This window comes from Orbicella franksi, chromosome 7, assembly GCF_964199315.1.
Source record: "Orbicella franksi chromosome 7, jaOrbFran1.1, whole genome shotgun sequence".
NCBI classification, from domain to species: Eukaryota; Metazoa; Cnidaria; class Anthozoa; order Scleractinia; family Merulinidae; genus Orbicella; species Orbicella franksi.
This window is the reverse complement of record NC_138151.1, coordinates 19743194-19769174: the sequence shown is the minus strand read 5'-3', so window position 1 is coordinate 19769174 and position 25981 is coordinate 19743194. Positions and strand designations below refer to the sequence as shown.

The 25981-nt window shown below is 39.1% G+C and overlaps 1 protein-coding gene across 2 annotated transcripts in view; it reads left to right on the top strand.

Annotated features, from left to right (window-relative positions):
* Positions 1 to 25981, top strand: part of LOC145492288 (nuclear factor related to kappa-B-binding protein-like) — a 182985-nt gene that overhangs the window by 138693 nt on the left and 18311 nt on the right. For both annotated transcript variants that reach the window (XM_081471698.1, XM_081471697.1), the window contains exons 18-22: positions 1514 to 1596; positions 14852 to 14898; positions 15272 to 15332; positions 18016 to 18096; positions 24035 to 24178. In XM_081471698.1, the coding sequence (XP_081327824.1) occupies positions 1514 to 1596; positions 14852 to 14898; positions 15272 to 15332; positions 18016 to 18096; positions 24035 to 24178 (416 nt within the window). The remainder of the gene's footprint in view (positions 1 to 1513; positions 1597 to 14851; positions 14899 to 15271; positions 15333 to 18015; positions 18097 to 24034; positions 24179 to 25981) is intronic.

The following is a 25981-nucleotide window of genomic DNA, read 5'->3' as shown; positions in this document are numbered from 1 at the left end:
GAACCTGGATACAGACTGGACAGTCATAAGCAATGAAACTTTGACCGTTTGTTTCAAATTTATCGGTCTTCTATATGGAGAAGCTACTACAAATTTGAACCACCTCAGCTACAAACCTTTTAAGAAGAAACACCTGGAGAGCAGCAAACGTCCGCCTACTGAAGCTAGTGCATTGTATTCAAAAGAGCCAACTATCAATGCTTCATTTGGAAACATGCCTGAGACAGGAGGCTTTCACTAACATCACCAGATGGAAATGGGTGGACCAAGGATGAGATGAGACACCTTGTTCCCGAATTGATGGAGAAAGATCCAGCTCCAGAAGGTCTCTTGGAACTGATTGTGTGCATGTGTAAGATGGGATGCAATGCCAGATGTTCTTGTTGGCGAGTTTGACTCTCCTGCGCTGCCAATTGCACTTGTGAAAATGAATGCAGTAACTTCCAAGAAAATGGCGAAGATGAGGACCTTTAACCCCTTGTATTATTTGAATTGTGACGTCATTCACGTGTGAAATAAAAATTAACGCAAGTTTTACCCCTTGTCTCTTTTCTCTTTTAACACGCAGCCATTATGAAACGTGAGAATCTCTTTCCCTGATCAGAGTTAATAGTTAATGACGACAATAGAAACTTATTAAAGGCGTAATCAGGGCGTCATAATTACAAAGCGGCAGACGAGATAATATTCAGAAATGTAAACTGCCTTTGCTTCAATCAAATCCCTCCTAATTGACTCAAAAAGACACAGGAACACAGGTAAATAACAGTACATTTATTTTTATCGCTGATAAAGTGTTCAGGTCCCCTGTGGTGTAACTGAACCTTTGACACACGTCCTCAAAAAGCATGACATTACAGTCGTTACAGATCGAACCATTGATCATCCTACGACAACAGTTCACGCACCAAAGTTTACGCCTTCGCTGGAATCACAGACAAAGGTCATGTACAAAACTCCTTGTGCCAACTGTTCGTGGTGCTACACTGGAGAGATGGGCAGAGCTTTCAACACCAGAAAAAAAGAACATTTCAGAAAAGTCAGGACAGCGGCCAAAGGCTCGAGGATTGCAAAGCATGCCTTGTCACATGATTGCGCTATTGACTTTGAAAACACTTCACCACTATCACTGATAAAGGTGGTTTTTGAACAAGAAAGACACTGGAAGCGTGGCATACCAAACTGACTCCCAATGCGGACAACAATTCATGTCCACTACCTGGACATTATAGAATTATTTTTAACAAACATTCATAATTATTTGCATTTCTGTTATTTTGCAATTTCACACATTTTTATTCAGATATTTCCTTTTTCCTCACTTCTTGTCATTCACATTTTACCCGTCAAAGACAGTAGTTCAGGCAGTCCAAAGCTTGTAATTTTTTTTATCGTTTCAGCCTGAGATTGTTTTTAAATTTTTTTAAAAAATCCTACTACAGTAAAAGTAATTTTTTAATTAGAAAAGGTAAAAACTTGTTTAAATGTAAATAAATATATTGGGTTTTTTTAGGTTCCAACAGAGACTCGGATGAACAATTAATGTCATTATGTGATAACTGGCTACAAATCAAAGGACAACTTACAAGCAAGAAGGTAAGCTGTTCACTTACTGAGAGAGCTGTTTAGTGTGAACTTCTTCCACCTCTGTGCACCTCAGTCTAAATTAACTGTGAAGTCTAGTTAGGGAGCTTTACACCGTGTTTACTGAAACCTGGGCCACCCAGACAATGAAAACCAATCATGTGGCAGAACTGAAACAATAGATTCCAACATTTTCAAATCCAGCCAATGAAATACCAGGTACAAAACAGTGAAATTTCAACTTGTTCGTTGTGATGCTCGTGACTATGGTGCTTTACTTCAGATTTTACATTTACAACCGTGATAAATTCAGTAGATTGACCGTTTTCCAGTGTGAAGGTACAGCCACACAAAATATCATCTTTTTAAAATCATAGAATAATAGATTTTGACACTTTTTTGTAAAATAAATTTCGTTCCTGTTGTCTCTGCGTGTTTCTATTTTTACACAGCTTTCGGTTGACATTAATGCAGCCAACCGTGAAATCCACCAAGCAGTTCTCAAAGAAACTATCGCGTTCACTGTCTCTGCAGCTGTACATTTCAGAGTTTGACCTCCCTTTCTGGGTTATCAGTGTATTGAAGTAACACCTTCATCAACAATTCAAATGAATTTTTTTACCGCATTGTACTATATATCAAAGACGGTGTCGTAGGAACCTTCCCTACTCAGAGACCATTTGAAGGGTTTCTTTTAAACAGCGGCAACAATATTCAGACCCTACACCACACACTCTGGTGATGTATATTTATGAGTGACACTCTTACGCAGCTTTTCTTTTCATGTATTTTCTAAACCAGCCAACTACCCCATAGAAAGTGCAGCATATCCTTCAATTCATGCAGGCAAAAGTACTAACGGTTTGAGCATGGCAATTAATCGATAAGCAACACCGAAGTCGCGTAAGCATCACAACGAACAAGTTGAGATTTCATTGTTTTGTACTGGACATTTGATTGGCTGGATTTAAAAATAGGACATTTGATCGGCTGGATTTGAAAATGTTGGAATCTATTGTTTCAGTTCTGCCATCTGATTGGTTTTCATTGTTTGGGTGGAACTAATTTGTATCCAGAACAAAGTTTGTATTTCAATGCATGAATTATCTACAGCAGATTTTGTTTTATACCATTAAATTTTAGATCAAAGTTCCTCAAATTCTTTTGTGGGTTGGCTCCAGTTAAAGTTTTAACTTAGTAAGTAGTCAGGCCTTGTAGGAGGCTAGTGAATACACCATGACTGGTAAAATTCATACGAAACTACATCCTGGACTCGAGTGGCGTGTTTCCATATCCTCACAAGTGGGATATTGATGATGTCATTTCCCGCTTTTCACAGTCAGTTTGTCTATATGTAAAAAAGAAAATTACACAGTGGCTTGGTGATAGAAATTTTCTTTTCTTTTTTTCTTAAAACAGTATTTTACTCACTCGCTACACTCATTTGTAAAATTTTTTTTTGACCACATGAAAATAACATTCGCACCGCCGTGTAATATTCCCATAATCTTCATTTACTATAGAATAGCTGCAGCCGCACTATGAGAGTTACCCGGGTTATCTCTAATTAATCAATTACAGCTAATTGGGTTATCAAAACATTGTGATGCGGCTGCGGATGTTACTAAAATGGGGAAGGCGGAATGGGGAATAGGGAATTGAAAATGGAAAATTGAATTTTTCTTTTACGTTAACTTTTTATGGTAACCAGTCGTTTCACCTACAAGTCATTTTGCCGACAAGTCGATTCACCTACATCGAAGTCGATTCACCTACACGATCAAAGTCATTTTGCCCACACGATTTGAGTCGCTTCACCTACATTACAATATTACTTTACAATACTACTTTACAATACTAAAAAGCTAAAAAGTTTTCAATTCTGAAAATTGACAAGTAGGTTTACAATAATTATAGTAATGTTTTTCGGAAGGTATTCCACTGTGACGGCCAGGCTATGCTGAACGCTCTGTCTCAACAAATGAGCTAATAAACTTGAAGATCACCAACAGGACAAGCTCGTGTACCAAAAAAAAGAGAAACAAGAAGATCCGTTAGATCTTGTAACTGCACTTTTAAAATTTAACTGTTTTCTTAGCACTACAGTCGCAATGCATTGCACATTCCAAAGCAATCCTTGATGATTCATTGATTACTGTAGACACCACATTACTTGATCAACACAAACTGTATTATTGCACCATGAGTCGTAGCCGTTGTGAAATCTCCGATGACGTAATAGTTTTAATCTGGAACTTTCTTTGGGATATGTGTGGGCATGAAGATATGAACACTATTAACAACAGCTTTTTTCCTGAAAAGTCACGATTAAATTTAATTGGTTTTTTCCCACAGCAAAGAAGTCACACAAGTCACATAATTCAAGAATTGCGTTATCCACGGCTACCTTTAGTACGGTGGTTATTTCCCTACCAATGACGTAATCCTTGCATGTTCTGACATGTTCTTTGCTTGGCTTGCAAATATTTAATTTTCCTTCCAATCTGTGAACTCGCTGTGATGAAACAGCCAAAGAATTTACTTCATTTGCCTAAAACCACAAGAAATACTTGCAAAATTGCGAATAAATTAATGACCGTCCCTTCTCACGAAATAAACTTGCAAAGTAAACACAATCTTATTTGTCATGTAGCGAAAGTGAAAGCTGCAACGTCAACGCATTCCATGGCTGACGTAATACCCTTTTTTTAGTGTATTTATTATTCCCTTTGAATCCAACGCTTCGATAAAACCAAAAGAAAATATAGTTTACCCGCAACAAAGAAAACAATATGCGTAAAATTGTCTGTGTATTAATGTTTTAACAGCTTCTGGCAGAAAAGCATTACACGCTGCGTGACTCAAAATTTGGCCGAGAGGGAGTTTGGGTCTGGTCACCGACAAAACTAAAAAACAAGAAGATCTGTTAGATCTTATATCCGCGCTTTTAAAATTTAACTATTTGCTTACCACTACAGTCGCAACGCAGTGCACATTCCAAAACAGTCCTCGATGATTCTTTTGTTACTGTAGACATCACATCACTTGATCAACACAAACTCTATTATTGCACCATCAGTTGTAGCCGTTGTGAAATCTCCAATGACGTAATGGTCTTAATCTGGAACTTTCTTCGGGATATGTATGGGCATGAACGATGTGAACGATACGATAATGACACTGTTAACAACAGCTTTCTTTATTAAAAGTCATGATTAAATTTAATTGGTGTTTTCCACAAGTAAAGGGCTAGCAAAGTAGGCACACAAGTCACATAATTCAAGACTTCTGTTATCCACAGCTGCCTTTAGTGCGGTGGTTATTTCCCTACCAATGACGTAATCCTTGCACGTCCTGACATGTTCTTTGCTTGGCTCGCAAATATTTAATTTTCCTTCTGATCACCGAACTCGCTGTGATGAAACAGCCAAAGAATTTATTTCATTTGCCTAAAACCACAAGAAATACTTGCAAAATTGCAAATAAATTAATGGCCGTTGCTTCTGGCGAAATAAACTTGCAAAGTAAACACGATCTTATTTGTCACGCAGCGAAAGTGAAAGCTGCAACCTCAGCACATTCCATGGCTGATGTGATTCCTTTTTTTACATATATTTATTATTCCCTTTGAATCCAATGCTTCGATAAAACCAAAAGAAAATATATTTTATTCACAACAAAGAAAAAAATATCTGTCCGTTAATGTTTCAACAGCTTTTGGTGAATAAACATCACACGTTGCATGGCCGTGAGCAAGTTTGGGTCTGGTCACCGGCAAAAAAAAAAATAATAATAAACCACGGGTAGAACATGAACCATGCTCAGCCCGTGGCCGCGCAGTTAATAAACTTCATCTTTAACTTGAAATGATATGTGAGTGTGTACATATGTTTTCCTTGAAGCATGTTGAAGTGGCCTGCGTAAGGTGAGTGTGATTTTTTTCTGCTTTGTTGTCAACTTCTCTATTGTTCAGACTTGTGACCTTCTGAACAATAGATCGTTTTCATGTGATGTCATCACTTTCTAAAATCCAAAACGAAAGAGCCACTAAAGTTTTTGTCCTCATCAGGCACAAGAGGCAGTATATTTATATCTGTTTACCATTTTACAGCTCAATAGCTGCTTCGTTTGGAATCCAGAGCATTTTGAATTTCAGGGTTATGGAGGTGGGTGACACAAGGCTATGATCAAGTTTGTCAAAAAATATATATCGAGGAAAAGGTTGTTGTTATTCATCGTGGTAGATGCAATAATAAAGTGTATTATCGTTTGTCTCATGATGTAGTCACTTGAGATGTAGATCGCGACGTTTCGACTGCTTACTGCTAGTCTTCTTCAGGCGATAAGGTCGACTGATTGCACGGTATCATTTATATCACAAAGGTCGGCTGTGATTGGTGCATTTCGATCCTCCTATTGTTCCATTATTCCGGCGAGTAGCTGTTCCCTCAGTGGTCCGCTGTTGTACCGTTCTCCTGTTGTTGTGTTTCTTGATCGTGGGTATCCATGCTTCAGGAATTTCAATTCCACTATCCCTGTTGATGTTGTTAGGGTGAAGTCTTATGTGAATAGCTTCCTTGACCCTACATGTGTACCAGTGAGGATCTCGATCAATAAACTTGACCTCATTCCAGATAGGATAGTGGCCGGTCTCGTGGGTGTGTTCAGAAACGGCGGAGGTCTGGGTTCGGGCGAGTCATATATCCCTGTCGTGTTCTTTGATCCTCTCCTGCATAGATCTCCCTGTTTCCCCGATGTAGACTTTGCCGCACTCACAGGGAATCCTGTAGACAACACCATCTTGTTTAGCCGGGTTGACGGTGTCCTTTGGTCGCACTAAGTGTGACCGAAGTGTCGTGTCAGACTTAAAGACGGTGCGAATGCCTTGTTGTTCTAGGCAGCGGCGGAGAGACTCCGAAACTCCTTGGACATAAGGTAAAACGGCGGTGGATTTAAATTCCGCGACAGGCTCTGTTCTTGGGGTTGTTCGTGCCTTTATGATCTTCTGTACAAAAGAGGAGGGATATCCGTTAGAAACAAGTACAGATGACAGATGTTTCTTCTCTCCAGCGATTACTGATGGTTTGGTGACGAGACGTTTAGCCCGGTCGTACAGACACTTCACAATACCGCACTTTACTGAATGAGGGTGGTGTGAAGCATACGCTAGGTACTGATCAGTATGTGTTGGTTTCCTGTAGACACTGGTGGACCAGGACCCTTAACGAAGGACCCTTAATGAAGCTGAGGTGTCCCTACTGAAGAAAGGTCTAAATTTCGCCGTGACTCCTACGAGCGTCCCAGCCACCGAGATCATCGCCAAAATTGAGTCAGCAGTCAGGCCACTAGATGCGGAGCGAGCAGACACAGTCAGGAGATCCGTCAACACCATCCTTCAACAGGCACAACCACCCACGCCCAACATCACGAAGGAACAGCAGGAGGCTCTTAAAAGCTTAAAAGAGGACAACTCAATCATGGTCCTTTCGGCCGACAAAGGACGCGCTAGCGTAATCCTGGACGCTGACACATACCACGCAAAAATGTCAGCGCTAATTGATTCCGGACCATACCAGCTGCTCAACAAAGATCCGACAGACCGCTTGACCCGGAAGCTATCTGAGAAGCTGCTAACCCTGAAACGGAGTGGACACATATCAGAGGCGGTTTATAATAAGATCAGACCTCGACACAAACAACCACCTAGGATCTATGGTTTGCCGAAGATTCACAAGGCCGACACACCGCTTAGGCCAATTGTGTCGTGTGTCAACACCTTTGCATACGACCTGTCTGCTTTCTTGGCTAACGTATTATCTCCTCTTGCAGGTAACTCGAACTTCACAGTGAAGAACTCAACTGACTTCGCCTCCACCATCGCCAGTGAAGAGATCCAGGACCACGAGATCATGGTGTCTTTCGACGTAGAGTCACTGTTTACCAACGTACCAATCGAGGGCGCCGTACAAGCCGCGCTACAAAAAATGTAGAACGACGCAGGCCTGGCTGACCGCACGACACTTACACCAGTTCAAATCGCGGACCTCTTGAATTTTGTATTAAGATCTACATACTTCCAGTACAACAGATCGATTTACGAACAACGAGACGGCACAGCCATGGGGAGCCCTGTATCCGCGGTTAGTGCTAATCTCTACATGGAGATATTGAAAGAACAAGCAATAGAGTCCGCACCTTGCAAGCCTAAGATCTGGAAACGCTACGTAGATGATACTTTCACCATCCTGGATCGGGATAGAGTTGACGTCTTCCTGCAACACCTGAACAGTCAACAACCATCAATCCGTTTCACCATGGAGATCGAGAACAACAACAAGATTGCCTTTCTCGACACGTCAGTTTACAGAGAACCTGATGGCCGCCTTACCACCAGTGTCTACAGGAAACCAACACATACTGATCAATACCTAGCGTATGATTCACACCACCCTCATTCAGTAAAGCGCGGTATTGTGAAGTGTCTGTACGACCGGGCTAAATGTCTTGTCACCAAACCATCAGTAATCGCTGGAGAGAAGAAACATCTGTCATCTGTACTTGTTTCTAACGGATATCCCTCCTCTTTTGTACAGAAGATCATAAAGGCACGAACAACCCCAAGAACAGAGCCTGTCGCGGAATTTAAATCCACCGCCGTTTTACCTTATGTCCAAGGAGTTTCGGAGTCTCTCCGCCGCTGCCTAGAACAACAAGGCATTCGCACCGTCTTTAAGTCCGACACGACACTTCGGTCACACTTAGTGCGACCAAAGGACACCGTCAACCCGGCTAAACAAGATGGTGTTGTCTACAGGATTCCCTGTGAGTGCGGCAAAGTCTACATCGGGGAAACAGGGAGATCTATGCAGGAGAGGATCAAAGAACACGACAGGGATATACGACTCGCCCGAACCCAGACCTCCGCCGTTTCTGAACACACCCACGAGACCGGCCACTATCCTATCTGGAATGAGATCAAGTTTATTGATCGAGATTCTCACTGGTACACATGTAGGGTCAAGGAAGCTATTCACATAAGACTTCACCCTAACAACATCAACAGGGATAGTGGAATTGAAATTCCTGAAGCATGGATACCCACGATCAAGAAACACAACAACAGGAGAACGGTACAACAGCGGACCACTGAGGGAACAGCTACTCGCCGGAATAATGGAACAATAGGAGGATCGAAATGCACCAATCACAGCCGACCTTTGTGATATAAATGATACCGTGCAATCAGTCGACCTTATCGCCTGAAGAAGACTAGCAGTAAGCAGTCGAAACGTCGCGATCTACATCTCAAGTGACTACATCGTGAGACAAACGATAATACACTTTATTATTGAAAAATATATACTTATCCCATGATTTTGAGCCTTTTTAGAAGTTAAAGCATTAGGAAAAGTGCTTATGTAAATGCTTGTTTGATCAGTACTGATAATCAGTTGCCTAGATAGCCAAAGTAAGTTCCAGATGTTTACACTATTTTCCGGCCACCATATTGGTGTACCACGGAGGTACACCAACATGGTGTTTTCATACTGGGCTCTGTAAATATCGGCGAAACATTTCAACGAATATCTGAAGTTTGGGGAAATGCACAGGCCTAAAACTTGGAGAAGTGGCTTACTTAGTTATCTTCTATAACATCATAATTTCATAGCTTTTTCCACTGGATGGTTTTCGATTTATTTTTTATTGTGTGACAGTGAAAACGATCTATAGCAGCTAATTAGTGCATCACGCAAGGTAAGTGTGATTTTTGTGTGGCCTACACGAAGTGTATAGTCACACTATGCCACAAGCTGATTTTTATTTGTCTACGAGAGTCAGTCACGTGATCTTGTGTTGTATGGCGCACGAGCCATTGTGGTCTCTAGTTTCCCCTGCTTTTAGTTTTAAAGGTAAGTCGGTTTGGATTTTGAGCTCAGTCTTGAGTTCTGCATCTCATCATTTCTTTTACCTGTCGAAAATCTAGCTTCATAATTAAGTACAAATAATGAAACCCATTTGCAATTGTTGTTTCACTTTCAGGTGTTCATGCAAGTCGACAAATCAAGACATCGGGAGTAAAGTTCCTCGCGAAAGCTAGGACAGAGGGTGTCTCGAAAACACAGACTGCAGACTGCAGACCTCGAAAACACAGACCTTGAAAACTTTGTCTGTGTACTAATTGAAAAGCTTCGTTCTTTTATAAAATCAATGGGAAAAAGAAAATTTTAAAAAGCCCAAAACAATCATTGGGACCGGTTCAAGTTTATTAATAAATTGAGCTTACCCAAAATTTTCAAGATGGCGGACGCGTTGCTGTTTTCTGACTCTCTTCTCCTTTGATTGTAAGTGCAGCTTTCGTTTGCAGAAAATCGAGCATAGACTAAGTTGGAATATCATCAGGTAAGGTGTCTGCACCCATTAGAAAATTAAGTATCGGTCCATATAAGAAGGATAGCACCACGCGGCAAGGAATGCAAAAAGGTGCTAACTTTTGTGCAATTTTGCTATTGTTGTACCATACTTCTGATTGGCTCAATCAATAAACTCTACCAAAACTTCAGATAGCTGTTTATACATTAATGCGTAACTGATCAACTATCTTCCTTTCAACAAAACCTGTTCTGAGTCTAAATACCACAGTAATCCTACGTGGGGAACATTGGAAAATTGGAAGCTTTATTGTCTTTGTTTACGACTGTTGTGATTGGTTGAATGTTTTAACACAAAGGAAACTACCTTTCAAAATAGAGTTAAAATACATTTTATTTCATAAACCTGCTTTCCATCGGTTGATTCATTCTACGTATGAAAACACAACCATTTTGATGTGGGGAAAGCGTATTGCCACAGAATAATAGAAAATGCTACAGTTCTTATCTGGATCATTACTTAAGCAATGAGAGTAACAAAGAAATGTTGGCAAATGAAGTAATGAACACGCTCGCAGGTGACAGGCACCATTCATCAACGCGAAGTCACACAAGTGATTAGGATGAAGTTTCGTGACGGAAAAAAATCCCATTTAAGTTAGCTAATTGAAGGCTTTCGTACAAAAAGGGCATATGTAGCATTTTGGGCCGATTTTTATTTTTTGCAGGATCAAGCTAACTTTTGGCAGACTGACTTGTTTTGACATGAAAAGCATCATTGCGTAATTGTTTTTGTTGATTTGCGCTTCGTTTTTGAGAAATAATGTATGCAAAAAAACTCAGTTTTCCAAGGGTATCTTTTGGAGAGGTGTGCAGTCTGTTGTCTGCGTTTTCAAGGTCTGCGGTCTGTGGTCCGTGTTTTCGAGGTCTGCATTTTTGAGGTCTGTGTTTTTGAGACACCCCTAGGACAGACTTGGCATGTGTCCAGTGCAGGTTCTACAGGAGCCATTGTACTTTTCAAAACAACAACAGTTTATTTCTACTACTGCAAACAACTAAAAGAATTTACAAGATTATAGTTATAAATATATAAGAATTATAAATATATTAGATTATAATTATAAATAAATAAATAAACAGTACAGTACATACAGTAGTGGGACACCCAAAATAACTAAAAAGCTAAACTAGTTGGGTGACCGTAATTAAAATAATTAAAAATGTGAGAGTCAGGAAAGAGGCACAACAAATACATTGGTACACATGAATATCATAAACTTGGTACAAGAGTAAATATACAAAACAAAACAAAATAAATAGATATAAACCATCAAAATACCAGTAAAGATTAATAGAGACTAATGAAATGTGAAGTTAGTTCTTTTTTAAATTGATTAGAAGTACAACACTTGAATCTTTCATCGAGTTCATTCCATAATTTAGGTCCATTAAATCAAATATTAAATTTGCCATGATTTGTTCGAATTTTTGGAAGATAGAAAGTAGATCTAGATGCAAAGCGAGTGTTTACATTATGTTTACAAGATGTTTTGACAAAAAACGAATTAAAGATCTTTGGTAGTTTGCTAGTATTAAAGTTTAAAATGTCTCCATTGGTGATCACAAATTCAACGACAGTACTGCTTGAGTTTGAAAACAACATAAATCACAGACGCCTTCTCAAGACTTGTGGAAACAAGAGGGTAATATTGTATTTCATCACTTTACATTTGGATGGAATTAGTTGAATTACTTGTTTACAAATGTAAGTCACAGAAGAGGTCATTCAATGATCAGTTGACTGTAAAGCTGTCGATTTGCGGAATATATTTTTACCCTTGTGAGTAAGTACGCTTCTTCGCCTCAGTTTGAGTATGAACTGTGACCTTTTCTCTTTGTCCAAGTTGGATATTCAAAAGTGAAATAAATTGCCATATTAGAGTTGATTTGCATTTGTTTACTGTACTTAGAAATCATAATCACATTGTTCGAAAAGTAAGCTTAGTATATTTGGAGATTTAGACGACGATTTTTTTGCTATTTATTTTAATTAACATTGTTTACCATACATTAATGTGATGCATGAATTTGTCTTATTTAAATTTGTTGAGCCATGTATACAATCAGTTTTATTTAAAACTGGATCATTGCTTCAATTTCCCATTTCAATTGCCCACTCCCCATTCCCCATTCCCCATTCCTCATTTTGGTAACATCCTGCAACCGCTAATTTCGGCTGTTCGTTGAACTAAGACTGGGTTAACGGTTACCATGGAAATTAATTGAAGAACAATAGATTTCCTAACTGGGTAAGGTTAATTTTAAACTACCTTTCTGCGTGGTACATCCCAGGTTAGTGGTCTCTCATCAGCAGTCTGATCAGCGCTTTCACAAAATGTGTCAATCATCATGGTCTGCGTGTGAAATGTTGTTCACCACAAATACACCTGCATAAGCTTCTGAATATGGTGTCTGGTAACAACATTCATAACAATTGTAGCAACAGTTAAATTACTCCAGCGGGTGCTGGTGTCCTTCCCAATATGCATCACCTTTTCCGGATCAGTCAACCTGGAACTTAACACTGCACGGAAGCGAGTGCCATAAATGGTGACAGAATACATCAAAGGGCTTGAAAGGAGCCCACGCTCATTGCAAAGTTCTCTCTGTGATAAAAGCCATGCATGGCAGACTTCCTGTGATTTCCTCAAACCATCATTCATTCGATGGCAGTGAAAAACACTCTGATGTCTGCACAAAATTAACATCGTGTTTGAAAGAACTGCCTTGGAAATTTGCGTAGTGCGCATTAGAATTCGAAGGAAGAGGGACTGCCTTAGCCGTGAGTGTAGAGAATGGAAACGAAAACAAAGAAAAATAAACAAGAATATAAGAACATGGTCCTTGAAGTCTGTCATTTTGTTGGTTTATCTCATGACGTCAATTGAGTAAACCCACTTCATAACCTATTTCAGTGCGGCCGCTCATAAAATATAACCCTGTTATTTCATTATAACCAACCTTTAACGGAGTTAAGTTTTTGAGTTATTTTTTTGTAAAAAAAATACCTCTTAGTCGGCGCGTCGGGTATGTTATGGACGGGTCAATGGGTGAGTGAGTGAGTGAGTGAGTGAGTGAGTGAGTAAGTGAGTGAGTGAGAGATGTATGTATGTCACACCAATCAGATTGGATCTACTATAAACAGCCAATCAAATTTCTTGTTGTAAAGGTAAATGGTATGTGAGAAGATTTGATCCCGATAGAGTTCAGAACGGCCATATTTATTCTTCTATAAAAGAGGAGGAAGTATTCATATATTGGGTTTACTTCGACATTTTCTGTGGGTTAGGCTGAGGATTTTAGTTAAATGAACGAGATGAGCCTTGAGGTTTGAAACAGTTCGTGAGTTAGTAGTATGCAAATGCAACGAGATATTTTTATTTTTAGTTACAAAGGTAACTTGATACTTTTGTTTTTCACAAGGAGTAAATTCAATTAGAGGTCACGAATCGTCGCGTCTAGTTCTTAGGACTTGCTTTAGAGGGGACGAGACTTTAGATTTGAAACAGTTCTAACGTTTACAATAGTAAGTGCGGGTAACAATTGTTTTGTTCTTGTTGCATGCAAATATAACGAGACATTTTTGGTTTTTAGTTGCAAAGTGTAATGTGACACTCTTGTTTTTCACAAGGGAGTAAATTCAATTAGAGCGGACGAATCGTCATCACTCTTTCCCACGAGATGTTTGCTATCTTTAGTAACAAATGGTAACTTAACACTTTTGTTTTTTATATGGGAGTAAATTCAATTAGAGCTGACAAGTTATCGGCTACTGTTTCCAGGATATTAAACAAAAAAGAAGGTTTTGTTTCTGGACGGTTTTTACGTCTCTGCAGTAGCGGTTTAATAGTTTTATTTGATGACATTCATTTCAGCCCGATATTTTTTAAGGGAAAAAGTATGAAAACTGTTCAAATGTTCTTTGAAGACTGCGTGGCACCAAGTTAAAGTGCATTTAATTAAATCAGACTTTCAACGTGTCAGAGATTTTTTTTTCTCTTTCTTTCTTTTTTCGGTGAAATTGTGTTGTGTTGTGTTGTGTTGTGTTGTGTAAAAAGGTAAACTTACGACTTGTGTAAAATGCGAAAAAGTCTCTAAATTAACTTGAGTATTTTTGAGCAAAAATTTCTCTTGGGGGTTGGAAGGGTTATGTGATCGGTGAGCGAGGGAGTTATGCATGTGCGGGTGTCACAGCAATCACAGTGCGGGTTGTATCAAAGAGCGAATCAAATTGCCCGTTAGAAAATAAGATGATAACTACATTGATCTGGAGACATGTCAGATTACTGTAGTTTGTTCAGTCAAACATTTTATGGCTTACTATTTAGCTATCTTACCATGACCGATGTAACATCGCAACCAAAAAAACTTGTCAAATTAACCAAATCATTACTGTACCATGAATGCTTCTATCTACAAAACTTCACAGAAAAAAATAACTCTTGCACGTCTTGCGTGCCTATGTTTTATAAATTTTAACCAGGTTTCTAAAACATAAACCCAGTTAACTCTCTTAGTACGGCCACAGCCAAAGGATTCAAATAAGTTGATAACTTTTAGGGGTATGATGGGGTGGTGTGTGGAGAAAAAAAATATTCTGTACTCTGAGCAAAAACATGATCCATAAGATGAAGCAGACAAAGCAATGGATTTATAATTATTTAAAGAAGTGGTTTTAAAATCAAGAAATCAAATACCATGAAAAGATTGTATAAAGATTATTAAGATATAAAGATTCTGTTTTTCAAGTGACTAATTGACCAAAATTTGGTGGTGTCCCACCGATTTCAGTCCAGATTGTGTGATTCCCATGATGAGTTGTTTGTGATTTGTTACAGGGTGTTGTTGCTGAAGCTGACTCCTCCTCCACACCAGTCCCACGCATGTAAGTAAGAAATATGTATTAAAGTTTTACACACAACAACTTGGTTTTTGACATTTATAAAGATAAAAACACAGTAAAGGCATTTATTATAAGCTGAAACCTACTAAACGTGTTTTTGTGTGTGTGGCTGCTGTTTTTGTTGGGAACATGCAAGAGGTTAAAAACCAGTCTCCGGTTGTTCGAAGGCTGGATAGTGCTATCCACCGGATATATCGCTATCCAGTGGATCAGTGTTAACAAAACAAACCATGCTGTCAGCTGGATAATGATTTATCCGGTGGATAACGTTATCCAGCCTTCAAACAACCAGAGCCAGCAGTTTACATGTACTACGTGTTATTGGTTTTAAACTGCAGTGTACTTGTTCTTTCAGTAAAACAGATTTTGTTGTAAGGCCAAGCACAGAAGATGAAAGAGCAGCTTTCAGGGACCAGGTAAGAAACTGTTTTTTCCTGTCTCTTTGTTAAATGTGATTCTTTCAGTTATCTTGGAATTGAGTTATCCAGTAATATTTCTGGATCTTCCTCCCAAACTTTGGAGAAAAGACAACCTACAGACACTGTACACTCATAATGGCGGGTTAAAACAGGTAGCTCAGGTTGTTTGAAAGGTAGATAACACTATCCACCGGATGAATCACTATCCAGTGGATAACGTGGTTTGTTTTGTTCACATTTTTTCGCTGGATAGCGATTTATCCAGTGATAGCGTTATCCAGCCTTCGAACAACTGGGGCCAGTGGTAGAGTTCATTTCTGATAACAATTGATAGAATTCTACTGGTATACTAGTATAAATGCTGCCATCTGATTGGCTGAGCTTTCATACACTATCGAGCATTAGTAGAATTCTACTAGTATACTAATGCAAATGCTGTAATCTGATTGGCTGAGCCATTGACCACTATCAGCCATTGGTGTGCAGTGGCTGGAGGTCGTCTAGGAAATGACAACGATTTTTTTGTTTTTCCAAAGTTTTGGAGGAAAATTTTGATGCAAATGGGTTATTAATTTCCTGAGAAGTCTAAATGAAAGACATTTACGGTTTCTTGACTTTTAAAAAAGTTGAAATTGTTGAAAATACTGATGCACGTGCACGCACACAACTTCAATTTTAAATGACAATTCGATCCAAGCGATCTTTTTCAGGCACAAAGTTTAATAATACATCAAGAAAAAACTGGAAATCGTTATTTGAAGTAAATTTTAGTAAGAATTCTACTAAAACAATTATATTGTTCGCTCTCGATTTCTATGAGGTGATAGTTGATTCAGCCTTCAGCCTCATCAACTATCACCTCATAGAAATCTCAAGCTCATAATGTAATTGTTAAGAATGAAATGTTCAGGGTTGAGCTATGATAAGATTGCAAACATGAGAATATTACTGAGGTTTAGAGATGCGATTGTTGTAGAGCTATTAACTCACTGTCATGCAATGATGATGATGAGGAGGAGGAGGGCAATGAAGAAGAAGACGACAATGATAATGGCAGTGTGGCCACAATGATATGAAATTAGTTTTTTTTTTTTTGTCGGTAAAGTAAATAGCAGATAGTCGTCTTACTAAAAATAATAATAATAAGGCTTCATATCAGCACGAAGTAAGATTTGGCTTTGATGAACCACACAATGTGTTTTGAAGTTCATTTTTTAATGAATACATGTTTCGGATAAGGCATCATCCATCATCAGTTGTACAGTGAGAAAAAAAAATAAAAATATGCAATAAAAAGTATAACAAAGTGAGATATTAACAGGAATAATTAAGGATGAAGGTGCAAACCAAAAAAAAGAGTAAAACTATTTAAGCTAGGAAAGGAGACTAATTAGTATGAAAGGGATAAATTAAGATGTTTGACCTGGGAATTTAAAGACGGCTGCTCCCAAAGGATGTGCATGGCTTCCTTGATTTTCAACTGGAAGCTTGTGGAAGCAGAGTCAAGAATTTGAAAACAATCTTCTGAACAAAGGGAGCAACAATTTTTGGAATTTCTCAGGTGTTTAAAGATGTGGGAGTGTGTCAGAGGAGAGATGTTCGTGGATGCGAGTGGTGAAATGTCTGTTGGTTTCACCAACATAACAGGTACTACAACCTGCACCTGCAAACTTATAAATGACTCGCGATCGTAAATTCGCAGGGATAAGATCCTTGACCCCAAACCAACTCGATTTTAATTCTTGACTCTGCTTCCACAAGCTTCCTGTTGAAAATCAAGGAAGCCATGCACATGCTCTGGGAGCAGCCGTCTTTAAATTCCCAGGTCAAACATCTTAGTTTATCCCTTTCATACTAATTAGTCTCCTTCCTTAGCTCAAATAGTTTTACCCCTTTTTTTTGGTTCGCACCTTCATCCTTAATTATTCCTGTTAATATCTCACTTTGTTGTACTTTTTATTGCATATTTTCATTTTATTTCTCACTGTACAACTGACAATGGATGATGTCTCATCCAAAACATGTATTCTTTAAAAAAATGAGCTTCAAAACCATCGTGTGCTTATAATTATAATAATAATCATCATCAAAACTATAACAAAATTCTCGAACGTGATTCGCTTTCAGCAGCCCGATTTAAGCATTAATTGGACAGTCAGTACGCGTCATTTTGCACGTGCTGTTGTGGTGCACTTTGTTGAGTAAACTGCTGTGTTTTTCAGCATTTGGAACGATGTTTAATCGTTCAGCGCTCAATCGATGGTTTGTTCGTTTCTCAAATTTTGTCATAGTTTTGATTAATTGGTAACAGGGCTTCGCGTCATCCAATTCGGTCTGTAATCATACTCGTGATTAACAAATCGGACTCCTGCTTCGCGGTCATCCAATTTTGTTAATCACTCGTATGATTACAGACCGAATTGGACTCCACTCAGTCCTATTACCATTATTATTAATAGTAATGATGATGATAATGATAATGATAATGATAATAATGATAATGATAGTGATAATAATAATAATATTTATATTTAGGTATTGCGCATTTCTTAACTCAATTAACGGTAAATAAATAAAAAGAGCAAAAAATCTAACTAACTAAGATAACTAATTGGGGACATTATATAACTCTCCATTTTTCAGTGCGAATTCTAAACTATGTTGTTTAACAAACTAACAGGAAAACAGACGATATGCCAATCCACACAAAGCATTTACCTTCCGAATGCATGGCTTTGAGTCAGTTGTTGGTCCTGTTAAGGTACGTCACAGTCATGTTCTTGTTCAAATAAAGCGGAAACGGGTTGTTAAGAGCCTGATTAAGCTAATACAGGGTAAGCGAGAATTTGAATTTGAATTTTTTTTTTAACTTTGCTGTGAAGTTTTCTGTTTATGTTGTTTGGCCTTCTCAGTTTGAATTATCTCAAACTACACAAAACAAAAGGTGAAAAACATTTTTATACAAGAAAAGTTTATACGTTGGTTAACTTTTAATCCTGGGTTAGCGTTAACAGGCCTTCGAACAACCCGGCCCTGATTACAGTAAGTTAAACTGGCATACCCCAGTAAGCCTGCAATCCAATCGAAAAAAAAACAGTACTTGGTCAGCGGTCAACTTTTAAACACACGTGACCTTGATGCGTTCTAAACTTGAGCCTGTAATATGGTCACGTAATACGGGTCAGCAAATACCTTGTTTTGACAGGTGTCAATTGACCATAACATGGATGTCCAGTATCAAAGATGTACGCTGTAATACAGTAAACAAAGGCTGTGTGTCTCAGTCAACATATTAGCTGGAGTATGGTCGCTATGTTGCACGACGTCGTCGGCGTTGTCGTCGCCGTGCGTACGCACCCACGGGCAATTCCACTTGCCTTTTTTACCATAAGGAAATAAACACCACAAACTCTGTATTTATTCCCCAGAGCCTCATACTGAGGTCTATTGTTTTAGGCTGAATTTTAGTTTATCGAAATTGGTCTATTTTCCTACTGTGACCTAAATCAAATTTAACGAACCTGTACTTAGGACGTTCACGCGAAAATTTTCCAGTCGATAGAATTTTTTTTTTAATTTTTTACTCCAGTCAGATAATGAATTGCTTGTGCCAAAAATGCAAAAACAATTTGGGGTCGCCGACTTTGTTTCAGAGATAAAGCATGTGGAAAATTCCCCTGATTTTGAAAAATTGGCGCACTTTATTCCACATTGTCTACAGGGGTGTATAGTTAAAAATATCGAATGTGAGTCAACGGAAGCAAACGATCTTAGTCACATTTTGTAGAAGTGGGTCTGTTACATAAATAATTCCAAATGTTACCAACATTTTCACAAAACTTAACCCTTCAAGAGGCATTTGAAACCGTTGCACAGACAAATGACGAGCTAAAAAGAACAAAATTCGATGGCGCATTTTGTAAGAAATTTAAACTTCTAGTCCATAGATTTTCTTCATCTTTTCGCGAAACGTAGAAAATCGGTAGAGAAAATGATCCATCCAAAGAAAAATAGGGGTCACCAAACGTTCAAGATCGTTAAATCCAGGCAAAGCTATAGCAATGGCCATCTGCGCTATCATTGGTCATTTTATTACTTAGCGCGCACTCTCGTGCATGACACGGCGTGTGAATTTGCATATGCAGTAAGGATGCGCAGAAACAATTAGTGCAAACGTCCTTAAACCAGGAACACCAGAATAGCAGCATATCACTAACCACTAACTGTTAACGTCTTCCAGCTGAAAAACTGCTGTTATCTGTCGAAAACTATTTTTTACAATAACTGTCTAATTTCTCGCGCGCTGATTGGCTCATTTTTATCATCGATAAGAATACAGACGGATGAAATTTTAATTAATGTAAGCTTTTAAGTTCAACTTTCAGCTGTCAACTGTCAACTTTTTAACCAATGAGATTTTATGGACTTTTTTAAGTAGCCAATCAAAGAACGAGAAAAGCTATTGACAATGTTCGCGTCATTTTGAATAAAATTCACTTATCTTTGTTTACGGCAAGTTTACATGTCCTTTCCCCTCATTTATTCCCGGCATTTGACCAGTTTGGGGTTTTGTTATTGTAAAAAACAAATTGGCATCAGCTTTTTATGCGTCTGTCCTCTTATTGATAATAAATTTCGTCATAACATTGTCAAAGTTTACTGCAAAACCACTCGCCTGCGGCTCGTAGTTCCACAGCCACTTTGACAATGTTATGATGCAATTCATCATCAATACGAGGACAGACGCATAAAAAACTGACTTCAATTTGTTAAACTGAAATCCAGCGGTAAACATGTACCTGCAGATGGCGTAGTGCACGTGCAAAACAAGTGCGGGATACGCAAATGTTTTACGTACAGGGGAGATGACAGGAAAAATGTAACGGGCACCGTAAAAGTTTTCAAAAACGATCAATAACTTTAAAAAATGCGTGGTTACCCCTACATTTTATGTTATGAAGTGGAAGTGGCAAGCCTATTCAATGCGTGATTAATTTCTGGTTGTGAGCAAAGGGTATTTAGACTGTATTTTAGCTGAACCAGAGAAAGGCTGTAAAAGACGCTAAAAGCGGTGTTGGAACGATTTTGTCATTAAAATCATATCAAAAATGGTTTTTTTGCTACCATTTACCATTTTGTTTTTTAAGATCTTTATAAATGTGTTTGCTTTTCTGTATGTAAAGGCGAATTGTAAGTAAATCTGTGAAGAAATATCCTTTCCTTCTTGCTCAGAAAAATGCTGATGTCAGCATTTCTGTTGAGATTCAAGGCTAATTACTCGGAAAAATGCGTGGCTACCCCAATTTTTCTTTATAGATTCCAATAGCCCTTGCAAAGATCTACTTTTTGCGCATGGTCCTAACTTGGCGCAAAAACCTTTGTATTTAGTAGGCGCCATCCTTAAGCCAACCCACGATAAGTGAGAGTTTTGATTTGAGTTTTGTAACTTTGCAGTGAGGTTTTCTGTTTATATTAAGTAATTAGATAATGGTAATAATCTAATTTATTTTAGTATCAATCTACTAGTCGTTCAAAACTTAATCTTAATCCTCTTCACGGACACTTCAAAAATGCCAAGAAGCGGCCGTCATTTTGTTAAAGTGCCACTGAAACGAAATTTTTGTATGTGAGATTTTTGCTTAGTAATAAAGTTTCAACCTTACTTGGAAACGCGGCAATTTTTTTTTTTCGCATACGGTAAGCGAAAACTACTTTTTCAGCCGTTCGAAGTTGGCTGGTTAAGCCCAAAATTGGCGGCCATTTTGGCGCGGCCAAAACAGCCTAGTGACATCACTGGTTGTATTACTCTCATGCCGCGCTGAAAATTTAGAGTGATTATGGGAGAAGAGATCACTGTTCGAAGCCCCCCAAAAAAACATCTTAAGGACATCTCAGAGCTGTAAAGCAGATAATAACAGTAGCCTTAGACATGAAGAGGTCGAGAGTCGATCCTGGGGCTTTCCAGTCTATTTAATTGGATATTTGCAGGATATTTTATGTAAGCAAGCAAACGAGTGGGAGTTCTTAAATCGCAAAATGATCGGGACTTTTGGTGAAATGGCCAGCACTCAATTAAACAATATCTACACTCATAAAGTAAAAAAGACATGAAAACAAGAGAAAGCGGCTTGTGAAAATATTATCCGGACTGCTGCTGCACGAATAGGAGCAACAACGCTTCGAGTTTTCGAGTCGCTTCGCTTGGAGGAAACCGGACGCTTTGTTAGTTTCACAGCGGACGAGATTGTGCCACAGTGACCTTTAGTCTAGTTGCATCTGCTACATCCTACAAGTTATCACGACAGCAACAATTTAAGAAACCCTGTTCTTTTATATGAGGGAGCGAATTTAAACTATAAGGTAAACTAAGCTGCCATGACCATACAGGTATGTTTTCAGGAAACGAGAGAAAGCGTGACAATGTCAGCGGCGAAAGTCATATATGCAAATTGGCCGTTCAAATTCTGTTTAATACGTGACCTTCGAAAGGAGTGTAAACTAGTGACGTTTTAACGAATTGTTTTGAACTTGGATACTATTAAATGAAGATCATAGACATAAGTATGTGCTAAAGAACTCAAAGTAATCCATCGGCCATGAAATATTGCAATTGGGAGATACATGTAAAAGAGAAGCAAAATTCCCGCTTTGTTTACACTGATACGTATGCGGCGATAAAGCAAACCCTGCCGCGGATCACAATTTTTCAAAGATACATTTTGTCTACCACAAGAACTCTCACTTATTAGTATCATAAAAAGATGCCCTCTGTGTGCAAAGAAGTACTCGACTCAAAGCTTGTGGACCGTTACTAACTTCGTGATTGTGCGGATGGCTGAGCGCTTACGGCTTTTAATGCTGTAAAGTTGCCGAGGATATATTCGAACCTTGTTAATAGACCTTAAATAAACGTGAGAATCCAAATTTCAGAACCAGGCTGAAAACAGATGACGAAATATCGTGTTTAGGCTTCAGGACGTGATATAAAAGTTGCCACACTCGTCTTCGAAATCTCCAATCGAGTACTCAAGATGTTCGAAAAGTATACTGAGCTGTTCTAATCTGTAGCATATATTTTGGTGAATCTACACTCTCTGGCGCCCTCCAACATTTATGATGTGTATTTCCTGTCAAGGCTGGACACAAATTAAAAGGTAGAAAACTAGTAGGTATTGACAGTATGAAAAATAGACTTGAATAAATCAAGTGAAAACAAGAGAGAATCTATAGCGTTTCTTGCGTTAATACAACCAGTGACGTCACAAGGTCCTTAAATTCGGTTCCAGAGCCCGGACACAGTTTTGCTCCAAAAAGTCGATTTCAACAGCTAAAAAAACCACTTTCCGTTAGGATTTCACAGAAATAAAGTTCACCATTACTTTAAGCACGTTTGAAACTATAGATTGGGATAATAAAACAGAATACGAAAATTTCGTTTCAGTGGCACTTTAACAAGGGTACACTGCTACGCTACTCACTATCTATCGCAGAATAGATAGTGAGTATCGTAGCCAATCAGAGAACGCCATTTGTGATAGAACGCTAGTAGATTCATACTAATATGTTATATTGTTCGGCCTTCTGTTTTGAGTTTCAGTAATCTTAAACTACACAAAACAAAAGCAGTGAAAAACATTTGTGTACCTCCCGAACAACCCGGCCCTGATTAACAAGTTAACCTGACATGAGTCCACGATGCCATCGAAAACCAGTACTTGGTTAGTGGTCAACTTTAAAAAGCATGTGACCTCAATGAGCTCTAAACCTGAACCCGGAATATGGTCAGCGATATTAGTCAACAGATACTCTGTTTTGACAGCTGTCAATTGACCGCAACACGGATGTCCAATATCAAATATGTATGCTGTAAACCAAGACTGCATGACTTGGTATTAGCTGGAGTACGGCATCGGCGTCATATGGCGTCGTTGTCGTAGAGCGTACGCGCCCAGGATCCACGCCGCTAGCCATGTTGACCATGTAAAAAGAGTTGCATGGTTTTGTTTTCTATACAAGCATGTGATTCTGTTCCTATAGTTATGGTGCCCTGCTTGGCGGCCCTTCAGGCAGCCGGAGCTCCGCTAAAAATACTTTGCATTAGTCGCCTTTTTCCATTGAGTGTTTGTCGCTTGTGTGTTAGAAAAATGTCAGGATCAAGATTATTTCAACCTGTTGAGAATGTTGTAGAAAGAAAGTGAGAGTGGCATTTGATACCTTGAGCATGTACACTACTATAGGTTTGAAGGCTGAGCTGCACTTCTATCTGATTTCCCGTACATGTAATAGGATGGTTTTGATGATTACCCGGGGCAAGGTAAATATGGTTGGGAAGTTGAGAAATAGTAATTAAAAGGCATATTGTGATTAGGTTAATAACCTATCACCACAAACTATACAAAAATACAAGAAAGTTTCCAACGGGTTATACTCTGTGATAAGAACTGAATAGTCTGCCTGGTGAGTAAGAAGAGGTTCAGCAAATACTTAAGACAGATCAAAGTATTTTTGAGCTGGCAAAGTAGAAAGGAACATGTTGCAAGGGACATGTCGCAGTGACATGTACAGATTGCACTGTCACTGCATCTTTTCCCAGTTAGATTGTATGTACATGTGATTTTACCTCTGCTGCATGTCCCTGCTTCCTGTCTCTGGAACATGTCCCATCGTGTATGTTCATTTCTTGGTAATTGTAATTTCAGGGTGTTTTCAGTAAAGATACCAATCTCAATAAGGCTCGTGAACACTCGCTGTTGATCTCGTTACGACCGCCATACGTCACCATACTGACACTGGTCAGAGATGCCGCCTCCAGACTGCCTAATGGAGAGGGGACTAGGGCTGAGGTATATCAACTTTTTCAAAACTTTTTACCTCTAGGTTTGCATTCCCTGTCACATTAAAACTGTAGTAATGTAATTGATACATTATACCAAAGGTAGTCAAACTGTAACTGTCCTGTTATGGTCTAGTACTGTAAAAATGGTGGTGAATTAGGGCATTATTGATACTTCAAGGGCTCTTTTACAGATAACTTCAATTACATTTGAAGATAAAAACAAATTCATCCCTTGAACTCTTAACATATAGATTGGATTTTGTAATCCCATACAGATATGTGAACAAAAGGCTATTTTGTCCTAACGGTAGAGAAATTTGAGTAGTAATAGTCGCTCATATGTGCGGTAACCAATCAGGAGCCAAGAAAGACAATAGGCTATTGTTTGGAGAACAATGGACGCTATTGTTTTCCACATCCAAGATGGCACTATTTATTTTCAGCCAATCAGGAGCCGAATTAAGAACAATGGATGCTATTGTTTCCGAAATCCAAGATGGCCACCACAAATTTCAGCCAATCAGGAGCCGAATTAAGAATTCAAGATGGCAGCGTCCACGAAAGTCGGCCATGTTGGAAAACAGCCCACCAGCCTCGACGGAGGACTGGGATCGGTCTCACAGATTTCCATGGCGACAGGGTCACGCAAAAAAATGTCATGCAACTTCAAAATCGATACTTACAGTGTCCTGTGGTCCTAAACGACAGAGGTCCATCCAACAAGCGGCCATGATGGAGATTGAGAGACTTGTGTCCGAGGCACTTATATACCTTTCTATTCGTTGCAAAGCATCCTGGGATGGTGACCTCATCAGGAACCAATCCTAGACTTGCCCCACTCCCTTTGCAGTCGAAGGGGTAAAAATTGGGGTAAGGGGGTACTCCCCGTTCCAAAGCATCCTGGGCTGGTGACCTCATCGGGAACAATTCTTAGACTTGCCCCACTCCCTTCGCGGTCGAAGGGGTAAAAATTGGGGCGAGGGGGTACTCCCCGTTTCAAAGCATCCTGGGACGGTGACCTCATCGGAAACCAATCCTAGACTTACCCCACTCCCTCCGCAGTCGAAGGGGTAAAAATAGGGGTAAGGGGGTACTCCCTCTTAGTCTGCTATATAAAACCTTCACACGTTTTGAAAAGGACCAAAACAAAGTTTGTTGACTCACGAAATGGAAGTTAGAAGAAGTTGAAGACTACTAGGATTGACCCCGAAGTAGATGAGTTCAAGGACAAATGTTTCATCTGTCAAGGCAACCTTGTCATTGACTCCTTGACTCAATGTAGTGGAAAACTTATTGCTGTGGAAAATTTTTGCACAAGAGAAGTTGCCAACAGGAGTAACAACACTCAGATAAGTGCGGACATTGCAAAACCTCAAATCCTCGGGGGAATGAAGATGAGGCACAGCTTTCACCTTGGGAGGAGGTGGTACGCGAGAGGATTACCAACGCAAGGAATGCCATCGATAGGTATCGGCGAGGGGGACGGCCTTATCATATTCACAATCGTAATATTGTTTCGTGGAGGACCTTGCCGTACCATGTGAATCTTTCCATCTGGTTTGAATTTTATACAAGACTCACCATCTTCGTGCAGCAAAGGCGAAACGCTACCCTGTACATCCATGCCTATGTCAACTTGCCGTGGATGACCATTACTCAATCAATAAGACAGACGGTGTATGAAATGTTCAGTAGAAACATCCCAATGGAAGTAATGCTCTGTGTACGTGAAGTAAAGTTTAGGTTATTGTTCCTGTCGTGGCTGCACTACGACACTGAGGATGAAGTGATTATCAACAGATTAACTCTT